At 46.7% G+C, this 14,352-nt stretch overlaps 1 protein-coding gene across 3 annotated transcripts in view; it reads right to left on the reverse strand.

Moving 5' to 3' along the window:
- Window positions 1-7,233: 7,233 nt before the first annotated feature.
- ACSBG2 (acyl-CoA synthetase bubblegum family member 2) overlaps window positions 7,234-14,352 on the reverse strand; it is a 56,383-nt gene continuing 49,264 nt past the window's right edge. For all 3 annotated transcript variants that reach the window (XM_027851136.1, XM_027851135.1, XM_027851137.1), the window contains 4 exons: window positions 11,677-11,894; window positions 10,875-11,014; window positions 10,461-10,707; window positions 7,234-9,331 (listed from right to left, as the gene is read on the reverse strand). In XM_027851136.1, coding sequence (XP_027706937.1) covers window positions 9,258-9,331; window positions 10,461-10,707; window positions 10,875-11,014; window positions 11,677-11,894 — 679 coding nt within the window. In that variant the 3' untranslated portion in view covers window positions 7,234-9,257. The remainder of the gene's footprint in view (window positions 9,332-10,460; window positions 10,708-10,874; window positions 11,015-11,676; window positions 11,895-14,352) is intronic.

A 14,352-nucleotide genomic window follows, 5' to 3' on the forward strand; every position in this document is an offset into this window, starting at 1 on the left:
AGGAAGGAAGGAAGGAAGGAAGGAAGGAAGGAAGGAAGGAAGGAAGGAAGGAGGGAAGGAAACAAGCATTTATTAAGGGCCTACTACATGCCCGGCACCATGCTAAGTGCTTTCCAAATATCTTACTTAGTTGATCCTCACAACAACCCTGTGACATAGATACTGTTACTATCTCCATTTTTACAAATGAGGAAACCAAGGCATACAGATGTTCAGTGACTTGTCTAGGGTCACCTATAGTAAGCGTCTGAGACTGGATTTGAACTCAGTTCTTTCTGACTCCAGGCCCAGTGCTCTGTCCATTGTACCATCCGGTTATTTCTAGGTAGGTATCTATATAACCCCAAGATTACACCCTTTGCCTTCTTAGGTTAGAACTGGGAGAGACTGAGCCACTTAGAGAGATTAATCATTTCATTGAGGAAATAAAGCATCTACATGTATAAAAAGATACCTTGTGTGATCTGGGAGAAGGCATTTTCTTTCCTGGGTCCCCATTTCCCCATCTGCAGAACCGATCATTTCTTTCCCAGACCACTATAGGGAGCTCCCCATCCACAACTGTTGTGGAATTTATAGTCCTAGAGAGTTGGCCATGGCCCTGAGAGGTTGGGTAATCTGTCCAGGGTCACACAGTCTTTATATGTTGGAGGTGGGACTCAGAAGCCCAGGAATTCCTGACCCAGCCCTTCCCGCTATGCCAGGCTACCTTACCAACTGCAAAATAAAGGGGCTAAACCATTGATTCCTTAAGGCCCTTTCCAGTGCTGGATTCTATGATCCCATAAATTAGCAATACAGGATAGGGTACAGGGTACAGTAAAGGGTAAGGAGTGGGTGGATCTGGTTCCTTGGCAAATGCTGGTTATTGCTTGTTGTTGTTAATACTTAGTGAGAAGGGAATAACCGTTCATAGGAGGTCTTAGCTACAAGAATGGGTGCGTGACTCCCAGTGGCGCCGGCCATGTATAACCCCCCATTCCTGGGGCTCAGAGCGCTCAGTACCTGTCTCTCCATAGGATGCACAATTAAGTTCCTCATTGGCAAACAAACAACATGACTGGAACACCTAGAACCTCAAGATGGTTCTCCCTTCCACCAGCTTCGCTCCCTTCACAGGAATGCTGGGGGAGGCGAACATTCTCCCTTCTGAGATCTGGTCACTGCTGGCTGACAGATGGCATGCTGGTAGCAAGAGGGCTGACCACCTCCTGACCTTTGAAGAGGAACTCAGACTTCTCAGAACTTTCCTGGCCAGACAGCACTTGTGACATCACTGTGACCTTTCTCTCCCCAGCCCATCCCACAGGGAGCCACGTGCAGCCTGAGGGGCCCAAGGCCTCCACACCAGCTCCGTGGCACCTCTCAGCATTGCCAGAGCATTCACAAAAAGACCCTCTGCCTTCCACAAGGTAACTATTCCTGAAAAATTTAAACTTCCCCTGGGTCACATGTACTTCAAGAGTAACAACATGGTAAATAGAAAGAACCATGGACCTGGAGCCAGAAGACCTGGGTTTGAATCCTGACTCCCTGTGTATCCTTTGGCAATTCACTCATCCCTCTTTGGGCCTCAGTCTTCTCATCCATAAAAAGGGAGGCCTCTAAGCCTTCTAGTTCTAGACCCTATGAATGAAACGTGAAGTCCTAGGTCCAATGATTATTGTTATGATAAAGATAAGATCTAAGATGAAGGTTAACTCTAAGATATCGGCCACAGGTGTGTAACTAAACTGTGAGTAAGCTTGCCCAGTAAACTAGGTGGCCTGCACCGGGGAGGCATTGCCAGGTAGTGGGAGAGTTAGGAGGCCTGGGATTCATCCCACTTCTGCTACTAACCCACAGTGTGATCCTAGGAAAGTTATTTTCCTCCCCTTAGTGCACACAAATTCTTTCCTGTTGGGTTTCCCAGTAAAATTAGGGTCTGCGGAGCTGGGTGGGATGGGGAGAGGAGGTGGAGGCAGAGGGAGTGATTCTGTGAATAAACTGTATTCATATCCCCCCAAAAGTGAGCCAGGCCCCCCTCATGCCCCGGCATCACAGGTGAGGCTGACTCCAATCTTCATTCTTCAGCTCTTCACCCCCTCGGGTAACAAAAAGAGATCCAAAAGGGCTAGAGGAGAATAAGACTGCAAAAGCTCTCTTCTTGACCTGGAGGGTCACTCTGGGACACGGGCAAAGTTAATACCCTGGTGTTCTTAGCCTTTCCCTTCCTTGGCAAGGTGTAGTTCCCAAAGGATCATGAGACCATCAGATCCAGTCCTCATTTTATACATGGGAAAACTGAGGCCCAGGGAAGAGAAAGGACCTTAGAGTCCGAGGTCCTGAATTCAAATCCTTACTCTCCTGCTAACCATCTGTGCAACTTTGGATAAGTCCCTTTTCCATTGAGGGCCTTGATTTTTTCCTCTAGCTTTTTAAAATTTTTTTTTCCTCTAGCTTTAAACCCTCTGGATGCACAGTCCTTTTCTCGGGCTTGTGTTATCACAGAGCTGTTGGCAAATAGCCAGCTTTTCTCCTCCATTAGCATTAAGATGCCACCCCAACAGTGTAGAAGCCCTGCAATTTCTGAGGTCCCTTCTGAAGGCCCACAGGCACATAGAGAGTATGGCTGCTGGGTCTGGAAACCTACTCTCTTCAGCACTAGCAAGGGCTGGATCACATAGCATATAAAATAACAAATGTTTATGAAAGGAATGCAGGGTCCCACGCTGGGCCCTGGGGGAGATAAAACATTAACTAAGACCTAGACCCCTGACCTCACGGAACTCACAGTCGACAATACTAAGGGATAAGACACCAGCATAATTCATTACAGCGCACGTGTAAAGGGCTCTCTGTCCCACAGAGGCACTCGCTTCATAGGAGCACTTAGAAGCATTCCTTCTGGGAGTCACTCAGTGCGCTACAGCGAGGTAAGCCACCAGGTGGTGCCCCAAGCCCTCAGTGACCTGTTTACGTCACCACGCCGACCTTGCCTGAGTCTATCACTCCCAGCCTTCTCTTTTATTACCTCAGCCCATTTCTTTAAGGGATCGAAATCCTGAAAATGACTCGTAAACCTCCCATGTGTAAGCCCCTATCCCACTGAGATGTTTATCTCTTTCCCAACTTCCCCATGCCTAAAATACTCAGCCTTTCCATCTCCACCTCTCAGAACCCCAAGATTCTGGCCTTCCTTCAAGGCTTAACTCAGATGCCGCCATGAAACCTTATCTGATCCCCTATAGTTTCTTAGGGCTCTCTCCCTCCTAGATTTCCCTTGTATATTTGTTTGTGGGCTTCCTACCCAGGAGAATGTACATTTTTTGAGGACAGGACCTTTTTTTTCTTCTCATTTTTATCTTATGGCAGGTTCTTAATAAAGGTTGGTTGAATTGAAAGTCAGGGTGACATTGAACTGTGGAAGGTCTTGAATGTCTGGCAAGGACTTTAAATTTTAGTAAGTTCTATGATGTTGGCTATCCCAAACCCCTGTGTTCTCAAAAATGACTGTCAGGTACAAAAGTCAAATAGGGACTTCCTAATACCAAAAGAGTTCTTCTTAAACCTGATCTGCTCAGACAGTTCCTTGATGTTCAAGGCCCTCTAGAAACAAAGATATGGCAAAATTCCTGACCCCAAGGTGCATACAGACTAAATGTGTCAAGAAAACACTAACCAGTGTGACAGGGACAAAGGAGGGAGCCAAAGTGTTGAAGGATAATCTGAGTAGAGAGAATGGACTGAGGGGAAATGGGAAGGACCCAAGGAGGGTTTCCTGTAGAAGGCGGCATCTGAACTAGGCTGAGAAGAATTTCAGCAGTTGGAAATGCAGAAGCATAAGCCACAGGGATGACTGTCCAAAGACACCAACTGGAAAGGACCAGAAGACAGCATACCCTCCTTTTGGCAGGAGCACAAGGAGGTGAAGGCAAGCAGTGCTAAATAAGGTTGGAGAGGTAAGCTAAAGCCGGATTGTAGACTAGGATATGCTTCTTATTTTTATTTCTGACTGACTGATTGATGCAGAATAAAACATACAGGGACAAGCTGAGGAGTCTCCAAATCAGGAAGCAATCTGAGAGTGGAATCCTCCAGAGTGGAGGTTTAAATGGGAGGTCCAAGAGTTCCTCCATTAGCCTGGAGTCACTGAAATTTTTTGGGCAGAGGAGTTGCATGGTTTGAGACCTGTACAGTAGGAAGACTTTTCTTGGCAGCTGTATGGTGACTGGATCAGAGAACAGAGACTGGAAGCAGGGAAGCTAATTAGGAAGCTATTACTGAGAACAGGCAGGAGTTGTAACGCAAAAGTCCTAAAGATCTAGTCCAGGTGACAGATGATGAGCAACCAACTTGGGTGATGACAGTATGAGGGGAAAGGGGAGGAGGCGAGAGAGTCAAAAAGAATCAATAGGAATTAATAACAGATTTGATGGGGTGAGGAGAGGGAAACTCCTTTGAGAACCCAGAGAAGGCACCAAAGATTTCCTTTAGGGACCTCCCTCCCCATTCCCTCCCTCATAAGGATCATCTTTAATTCCAGCAACTGCTTTTTATGATCCTCTTGGGACATCAATATGGTGAAGTCTTGAGCCCAGGGGTCATTTTCTTTTCCCTGAACTGCTCTCTTGAAGTCAAAGGGACACCCTCAGCTTTGCACATCCTCTTCCTCCTACCTTCCATGGTCATTGTTTCCTAAGGTTTCCCCCCACTTCCCCTCTCACAACATCTACACTTTGGAAGGTTGTCCAACCCATGGAGCTAATGGATGGTGCCAAGACCAAGTGGGACTCAGTGAAGGCCAAAGCCCATAGATATGTCTTTGGGTGAACCTTAGGGGAATCTGAAGCCCATGTTTCCCATCTAGAAAAGGAGAAGTGATGGGAAGGGAAGAGTGGATGATTCAGTGACCCCTAAGGTCCTTTCAGCTCTCATTTGCACATCCTCCATCCAGAGTAGCTTCCATCACCAGTTCATTACATCCTGTAACAATCATACAAACCATAGCATCTAATGTAATAGACAGAACATGGTAGAAGGAAAAGGGCAATGCATTTGATTCTACCATCCCTGAAAATCATAAAATCCTTATGTTCCTGATATGGGTCATCCCTCTCTGGGATACCTCTCATCTTTTAAGTTTTTTTCCTCACACAGAGCTGAAATCTGCCTCTCTCCAACTTTCAGCCATTCTTTCTAGTTATGCCCTCAGAACAACAAATCTCATCATCTCTCTCCTATAAATCACTCTCACCCATGTTCCTGCCCCAAGTCTCTTCTTGTTCGAGCTGAACAGCCCGTTTCTTCAGCCAATCTTCATATGGCTTGGTCTCCAATCCCCTTCCCCAGCCCCCCTCACTATCAAGGTGACCCTCTTATAGTTTTACTACAGACGTTCAACATCCTTCCTAGAATGGAGTGCCCAGACCAAACACAGTACTTTTGAGAAGAGAAGAGCAGGACTATCCCCTCCTTCCTTCTGACTATTATGCCACTCAATGCACGCTAAGGTTGCGTTGGTTACTAGGCAACTATGTCACTTCTGACTCACGTAGACTCCGTGGTCCACTAAAACCTCCAGATCTTTTGGGGGGGGGAGGGAGGTGTCAGATTCCTGGGCTATTTAATTCATTTCCAAACCACTTGATTTAAGCCCCACATCTTTCACAAAGGACAATGTTTCACCACCTGTCTCGGCCCCTACCCTCCAACCTGTACTAGTGTAGTTGATTTTTTTTTTAACCCAAGGGTAGAACTTTTACACTTACCCTGATTTAATTTAATCTCACCAGATTTGGCCCAAAATTCCAACTTGTCTTTATCTTTTTTTGGAAGGGTTGTTGTTAGCTACCTCCACCCCGCAGCTCTGTCACCTGCAGACTTGATGATCAACATGTCTATGGACTTCCAATAGCACCAAGAGAGATCTCTGGAAGAGTTCCTCCCTGTTTGGGGGATCTCCATCAACTCATTACACCTTGTAACAATCATGCAAACCATGGTACGTAATACAACAGACCAAGCACAGGAGAAGGAAAAGGGCAATGCAGCCGATACCAGAAGCAGATGTAGAGATGAAAGGGACCTTCCAGGTCCTATAGTCCAACCCTTTCACTTTGCAGTGGTGGAAGCCTAGGACCAGTGAGGGCCTCTCTTCTCTGCCATTTACCAGCTGGGTGACCTCAGGCAAGTCACCTAACCTCTCTGACCCTTTTTTCTCATCTGTAAAAGGAGGGGAGAGGGGTTGTTCTAGATGACCTCTGAGGTCCCTTCCAACTCTACAATCCTGTAAAAACACCCAGGCTTTCCTTCAGAATAAATCAGAGGAGAGGGCCTCTGAACAGCCTAATGGGGTGTCCATTCCTGGAGGAAACTTCAGCTCCTTTGCCCCTGGCCACCCAGACCCCTCTTCTTCAGAGCGCTAGGTCAGGAGAGCCTCCCCACAAGGCACAGCCTAATTATTAATCTCCCCCTTGAAACCAGCTCTACTCCCTACAATTAATGTTACCTCTTATAAAATAGTATTAGACAAGTTCTTAAAAGGCAGGCCTCCTGAACCTTAGCAATTAAGTGACAGGGCTTTTATTTTTAGCGTAGGGGAAGATTGCATTAAGGAGGGAAGGTAGAAAGTCCATTATACTATCAGCTTTGATTTGACTTGCATGTTTCAATAGATAGTTAGAAGAGTACGTGATTTAGAAATTGAGTTTAAATCCCAGCTCTACTATATATTGCCTATGTACCAATTTCCCTTTCCCTCTCCGGCCTTCGGTTTCTTCATCCTGTAAACTGAGGCAGTGGGACCTGGGGCCCCTCCAAAATATTACAATTCCCTATAACTGCACAACTGAACAGCAAAAGGCCAGTCATGGAGGAGGGGAGACAGAGAGGCACAATGTCACCCCGGTATCCATGGACTACTGAAGGGACAGAAGATGTCCAACATGCCAGGTGGCTATTCTGGAAGATTTATGAAAAAAAAATTAGTCAAGTATAGCCCAGGATGAGATAGCATGGAGGGTGTGGAAGAAGCCGCCATGTTGGTGAAACCATGGATCCATCAAAATAGGAAAGATGTGGGGGGCTGAGAAAGGAAGGATAGCCTCAGGCTAAGCTGGCAAAATCTGTCACTTTATATTAAAATCCAAGAGGATATTTGCCAGGATGCCATACACACATATCACCGAGAAATCTAAGGCTGCTGCTTTCAAGACAAATGCTCCAACCAGAAAGAACAGAGACTGCCATGGGAACTTGTCAAAGAAATGCTTTATTGATTGACAGCACTCATGGAAAGTGAGCCCAGTGACATCTGAACTCCACCATCCATTTCAGAGGATACAAGTCTCAGGTAGTCCAAGGGCTAACTGCTGGCTTCCTGAGCTACCTGGTAAAGGCCAGCCTTGTCCCCAGACAAGATCCCTCCAAACGAACAAGGCCCCTGCCAAGCCATCTGTTACTTGCTGATACAACTCACCAGGCCCCTCAAGCCACAAGCCTTTCAATTCAGCAAGGTGCCTCCAATTTGCTGGTCCCATGCTTTCACAAAGGGTATGGATGCACTTACCAAAGCTCAGTCCAGAGGAGCATAGGGGACAGTGCCACACTTGAGAGGCAGGTAGACCCAAGTTCAAATCCAGCCTCAGACACTAGCTATATCTGTCCCTGCTTCAGTTTCACCATCTATAAGATGGAAATAACAGCAGCACCTTCCTCACAGATGAGAGATCAAATAAGACAATCATTTGAAAACCTTCAAGCCCTAGATAGATGTTAACTATCATGGCTATGATGGTGCTTACCCATTGCTGGTATAGAGGAAAGGCTAGGGACTCCTCTGGGTTCCTGCTACTTTGAAAGGGTTAGAGAATCCAGGCACAATTTCCTTTCTAAAAATTTCATCAATACCTTATTAGGAATTGGCTGGACTCCGTAACTTTCCTGATCCTAAAATGGGGTCTGTAGGTGAAGAGCTGAACGCCATCTCGTTCAGCCCCATCATTTTAGAGTTGAGCACCACTAGTATGTGTCAAAAGCAGGGAGAAGTTTCCCACTGATCTACTTAGAACTGGAGAAGGAAAGGGAGGCATCATGCTACAGTGGAAAAAGAGCAGGGGCTTTACAGTCTGAGAACCTGAGTTTGAATCTTGCCTCTGCCCCTTACAACCTTGTGTCACCTCGGGGAAGGTACTTCCCCTCTCTGGTCCCCAGTTTTTCTTTATCTGTAAAATGACAGAGTGGGACGAGTGGTCACCAAACGTCATTCTGATTCCAAATCCAAGATCCTATGCAAAAATCATAACCTATACAAAGCTATCCCAACCTCGAAATCCCACTGGCTGCCATCCTCCTGAAATGGCCCCTTATTCCATACTCCGCTTTGTCTTTGGCAGATTCCAGGAAAGGAGTCAAATCCCTGAACTGTATAACGGGGCTGTATTAAGGGGGCAAAGGGCCTATGGGGGAATAAACTGCTGGTATCAGATACCTACCCATGGTCTCTCCAAGATCATCTGGTCCCTGGCTTGGCTGTCACATTGATGTAGTAAGGCTGGTCTGGTTTATTAGAGGGCCTGGGCAGAGAGGGGGAAAAGCCAGAGGGGCTGAGCAACCCACAAGTATATCAGTTGTGCAGACTGCAGCCCAGTGACAGCCACCTACCAAGGAACTGTAAAGAACACACATCATGCTGGTAAAACTGGGGAGAGAGGGAGGGAGAGATCCCTGTTTGCCTGCTGGGATGCTGTGATGCCCCCCTCTTCCTTTGGATGTACCCTGAGAAAACTGGAAAGGGAGAGAGGTTTGTATGTTTAATGTCAAAAGTTCCCTGCTTGATACAAGAGGCCCATACCCACATCTCTACTCCCTCCTTGCGGGATGCAGGCAGATAAGGTACTTGACATTCAATGCCGAAAAACTTTGGTAAAGAATAAATAATTTATGTGCTCTGACCCACAGGCTCCCCCTCGGGGGGACAGCAGAAAGGAGCCGAGGTAGCGGGGTCCACCCACCAAAGCCCAGGTTCTCAAGCTCAAGGAAGTTACTCAGACCACGTGGACGGCTAAATACCCAGAGATATAATGGACATGTGTACAAATAAGAATATTCTCTCTTCGTTCACTCCAGAGAAACACGTCCCTCAGACGGACAGGTGGGCCTGGACAGAGACATCAGCACCAGTCTGTAGGATTGGAAGTGTTCATTGCACAGCCTACAGGCCTGGAAAAATTTAAAGTTTTACAAGGATGGGCAGCTGCTGGTTGGTTGGCCTGAAGCTATTGGTAGAAGCTCTCGATCTGTTCCTGGTACATTTTGGTCACTACGGGCCTCTTCAGTTTTGTGGTGGGACCTGAGGGAAAAAAATCAGACCGTGGCTTTCCCCCACCAACATAGGGGGAAGCTGCTGCTGGGGAAAGAAGGGTCAAGGTTGATGGTGGAGGGCAAGCCAGACTTAGAGCCAGGAACAGATGCCTGGGATCTTGGTCTCATAACCCTCCCTGCCACAAGGCAGGACTTAGAGTCAGGAGGCCCAGATCCCAATGCTGGTTCTACCACCAACTGGGTGTATAACCTGAGAAGGCAAAGCCACATAATTTTCTCCAAGCCCGAGTTTTCCTAATCTATAAAATGGGGGCATAAAAAGCCTCTACCTGCCTTCACTGGGTAGTTGTGGTGCTCTATAAAGAAAGGCTTATTGACAATGACTACAGGGAATGAAAGGAGCAGAGGGTAACCTAAGGAAGATGTGGGAGTGGCAGATTGGACATGAGGACCAACTGGATTAGCTATGGAAGAGGCATCTTTCATTCACCTATGACATAGGGCAACGAATGACAATAGAGTGGGGTTCTTAACCCAAGGTCTGGGAACCTTTTTTAATATTTTCATTTTTAATATTTGTAAATATCCTGGGAAGTGTACATAACTGGCTGGCTTCCTTGGTAATCCCATGCATTTTATCTTGATGTACCAATGGGACCATAGAACCCCAAAGAGGTCCAAGACACAAAAAAGGTGATGAACACCTGCTCTACAGACAGTAGACCTGGGTTCAAATCCCACCTCTGACAGATCTTACTACCTCCCTTCACCTCCCCAGTCCTCCAGACAGCTGTCAAGGTAGACTTCGAGGTCCTGTCTAGCTTAGTGCCCCACCCCACGTGTTTTCTGTTGGTGGGGGTGAGTGCTTTTTCATATTCCCATATATCCTCACTACTCCAAGCACAGCCACACTGGGACTGCAGGCCCTGAGGCAGATACCAACCAAGCCACAAGGAAAGAATGGAAGAAGCCATGCCCAGCTCAGGGGCTGTTCAAATGACTTGGGCTTGCCTAAGGAAAGGTTATCAGAACTGAAACATCCCCAGAAAGCCAACTCCCTCCTCCCCTGCCCAATTCTTCTCCCAGAGATGTCAAGCCCTGCCCAGACCACCCCACCTCGTCTCCAGCACCAAGAACCCCATGCAACCTCCACTTACCCAGCTCTCCACCAACAACGGAGAAGTCCTTATTTAATATCGTCCATTTCTGGATCTTCTGGGCATTGGAGGTGGCCTCCTTGTTGACTGCCTCAATGCCCTTCTCAATGGCTTCATAAACAAGGGGGTCTTTGCCATCTACAATATCCGACACTTTTTTTGACTTGCTCCCCAACTTCTGGCAAAAATCCAGGGCTTCGGGTGAAAGGTCATCTTGAGGTTCCCCAGTGTCTAGGTTGACCTGGCACTGTTGGAGAAGGAGACACTAATGGCAATCCTCACCCACACTTCCAAAGTTACCCCAAAGGTCCTCAAGTAAAGAGGTCAGTTTTGGGAGCCAGAGATTGGGGGGATCCAAGTCCCAAAACCTGGCTGCCCCATGGTAAAACCCCCATGTCCCAGAGCCAAGGTTACCTTAAGGGTTAAGAGCATGCTGAGGAACTTGGCCTTGTCGCCCACCAACATGGCAAAGCTGATGATTGGAATCTTCTCCTTGACCCGGTCCTCAATGGGGACAGGAGGGATGTTCTCCCCGCCGGCGGTGATGATGAGCTCTAGAACAAAGCAGTGGGTCAGTGGGTTTTCTTCCAAGATCCACAAACCCAGGACCAAATGAAAAAGGGACCAAAGAAACATTTGAGGCACAGAACTGAACTTAGACCAAAGCCATGAACCATAACGTCCATCATTGTCAATAGCTAGTATTTATATAGCACTCACTATGGGCCAGCACTCTGCTATGCACTTTACAAATATTCTCTTATTTGATCCTCACAATCCTGGTGGTAGGTGCTATTATTAACTCCATTTTACAGATGAGGAAAACAGGGAAATAGAGGTTAAATTACTCATCGAGGGTCACATAGCTAGTGTCTGAGGCCTGATTCAAGCTCAGGAGCAGTTAGGTGGGCCTAGAGTCAAGAATACTGGAGTTCAAATGCGACCTCAGAGACACTTACTAGCTGTGTGGCCCTGGAAAAATCCCTTAACCTCTGTCTGCCTCAATTTCCCCACCTTTAAAATGGGAATAATATCACTTACTTTCCAGGGTTGTCATAGGGATCGAATGAAATATCTGTAAAGTGCTTAGCAGAGTGCCTATGCAGTAGGAGCTTAATATTTCCTTCCTTTCAATATTCCTTCTTCCCTTCATCCTCCCTTTCTCTCCTTTCCTCTGTCCCCTTCTTCCTTCCCCCCCTTCCCTCCCACAGATCACCTTTGATTCTGCCTGTGACGAAAAGGAAGCCATCGCTGTCCACTTTCCCAAGGTCTCCAGAGTGAAGCCAGCCCCATTCGTCAATCACCTCCCTGGTATTCTCTTCCATGTCCAGGTAGCCCATGAAGACATGTCGGCCCCAGAAGCAGATCTCCCCAATGGCCTCATTGTCCTTCTGTTGTATCATGTTCTTACAACCATGTATCACCTTCCCACAGCTGGGAGGAGAAAGGAGCACACTTACATACAAGTCCCCTTCAGTCAAATCACCAGGTCTGCAGACAGGAAGGCAGGGGAGTGGGGAGGGCTGTGGGCTGGAGTCAGAAGGGATGGAGGCCAATCCCAGCTCTGCCATTTACCAACCTGTGACCTTGGGGGAAAGGTGATTTTCCTCTACAGGCCTCAGTTTCCTCTTCTCTAAAATCGGGACAAAAATATCTTCTCACAAGAATGCTGTCAATACTATATAAACACTAAAGCGTAAGAAAAATGTACGCCAGTATTCCCAGCTGCTCTGATTTCAATGGTGTGTTAAGGTTTACAAGGAGTTTTCTACATCTGATGAAGCAGGTAGTGCAAAAATTAATATCCATTTTAGAGATGGGGAAAATGACGCTCCAAGGTTACAGGACTTGCAGAGAAAGCATCCAAGCCCAGATTCAGATGCAGAGCTTACCTGACCCCAAGTCCAGGGTTCTTTTTACTACAATAGGTAACCAACCAATCAATACACATTTATTAAGTGTCTATTCTATGCCTTACCAGGAAGAGCACGGTGGAGCTCAGGAATCTAGCCCTCATCTCATACCCTTCTTTCTCCCCTCCTCCAGGACACGAAGGTAGTTCTAATCTACACTGGGCGCTTTGGTGAGGTCACTGACGGGACAAGTACTGAACAAAAAGCCAGAAATGTTAGAGCCCAGGAAAAGTACCGAGAGAGGTCCCAGGAGACAGAAAGGACACCCAAGGAAAGGGTAATGTTTGTTAGGGATAAGAGAGGGTGGAAAAGAGTGCTCTACTGCATGACGTGAAACGAGGTTGAACTCTGAAGATGGGTGGCCAATGTCAGGATTCCAAAGGGTCCCAACACAGTAGACTGAGAGCTGAAATTTAATATGGTGAAACTGGAGGGGGACAAACCTCAAGTCCTACACTTGGGTCCATATAATCAAGCGTCTAAGTGGAGGATGAGGAAGATTTGGCCAGACAACATTTCCTGGGAAAAAAGATCTTGGAGTTTGGATGAACCTATTAACTCCAGAGTCAAAAGAACTAATGACCTTAACCAACTGAAGCAGATCGAAAGTGAAAAGAAATAAGAGATCAATTTCTAAACCTACAAGAATATAATGGAGAAAAACCACTTTGGAAAACTTTAAAACTCTGAGCAACCCAATGATGAAATGAGAACCCAAAAGGATGAAGATGGAACACACCCCTCTCCTCCTGACATAGAGGTGATCTTAATATGCAGAAAGAGACGTATGCTTTCGGACATGATCGATGTAGGAATTTGTTTTGCTGGATCATGCCACAACGTATACAGAGCTTTTTTTTTAAAATGTGCCCAACTGAGGGAAGGCAGGAATAGATTAATTTTTTTTTCATTGTAAATTGAAAAATAAAAATAATAAACTATTATAACAAATGGGAAAAAAACCACAATTTTTTTTCCCAAAAGAACTAAAGAGATCTTAGGCTAAATTATGAGATGGCTCCATCATCCTCTTCCCAGGTCAGACCCCTTTGGAAATCCCACGTCCAATTCTGGATGCTGCATTTCAAGGAAGTTATTAGTCTGGAGGGGAGAAGGGCTGGGGGAGCATATAAAGGGCTGGAAAGAGATTAGATTCATTCTCCAGAACTAGGAACAAGGAGAAGTTGGAAACACACAGAGCTGAATGTCTATTTGTTAAGTAAGCAGCAGAAGGGATTCCTACTCGGGGTGGGGGGTGGATCAGACGCCCTCTGAGGTCTCTGGGTTTAGTGATAAGGCCTTGGCATTTTCCCTCCATCCTAGCACCAGGCTTGACACAAATGGTGCTTGTAATTGATGGCAAACAGAAGGAAAGGGGCATTAGACTGCAGAGAAAAGATTAATATGAAGTTTTTTTAAAAAGTTTGTTTTCAAAGAAAGGCACCTCCTAGGTTCCAGCTCTGTTACTGAACATATACGACCCTGGGCCTCAGCTTCCCGTCTCTTAAAAAAAAAGTCAGAGAAGAAGGTTAGAGTAAATTACCTCTAGGGTCCTCCTTGCTCTGATATCTTCTATGTTCTAAGCTTCCCTTGGTTCTGACATTCTGCATTCCAAGGACCCTCCCAACCCTGATATACTGGGCTCTGAGGCCACTCCCAGCCCTGACATTCTAAGTTTTGAGACCCTTCTCAGCTCTGCCATCCTATGTTCTAAGGGCCTGCCCAGCTCTGCCATCCTATGTTCTAGGAGCCCTCCCAGCTCTGCCATCCTATATTCTAAGGGCCCTCCCAGCTCTGCCATCCTGTGTTCTAAGGGCCCTCCCAGCTCTGCCATCCTATATTCTAAGGGCCCTTCCAGCTCTGCCATCCTATGTTCTAGGAGCCTCCCAGCTCTGCCATCCTATATTCTAAGGGCCCTCCCAACTGTGCCATCCTATGTTCTAAGGGCCCTCCCAACCCTGCCATCCTGTGTTCTAAGG

Source organism: Vombatus ursinus, unplaced genomic scaffold (genome assembly GCF_900497805.2).
Source record: "Vombatus ursinus unplaced genomic scaffold, bare-nosed wombat genome assembly UNPS02009173.1, whole genome shotgun sequence".
Taxonomy (NCBI): Eukaryota; Metazoa; Chordata; class Mammalia; order Diprotodontia; family Vombatidae; genus Vombatus; species Vombatus ursinus.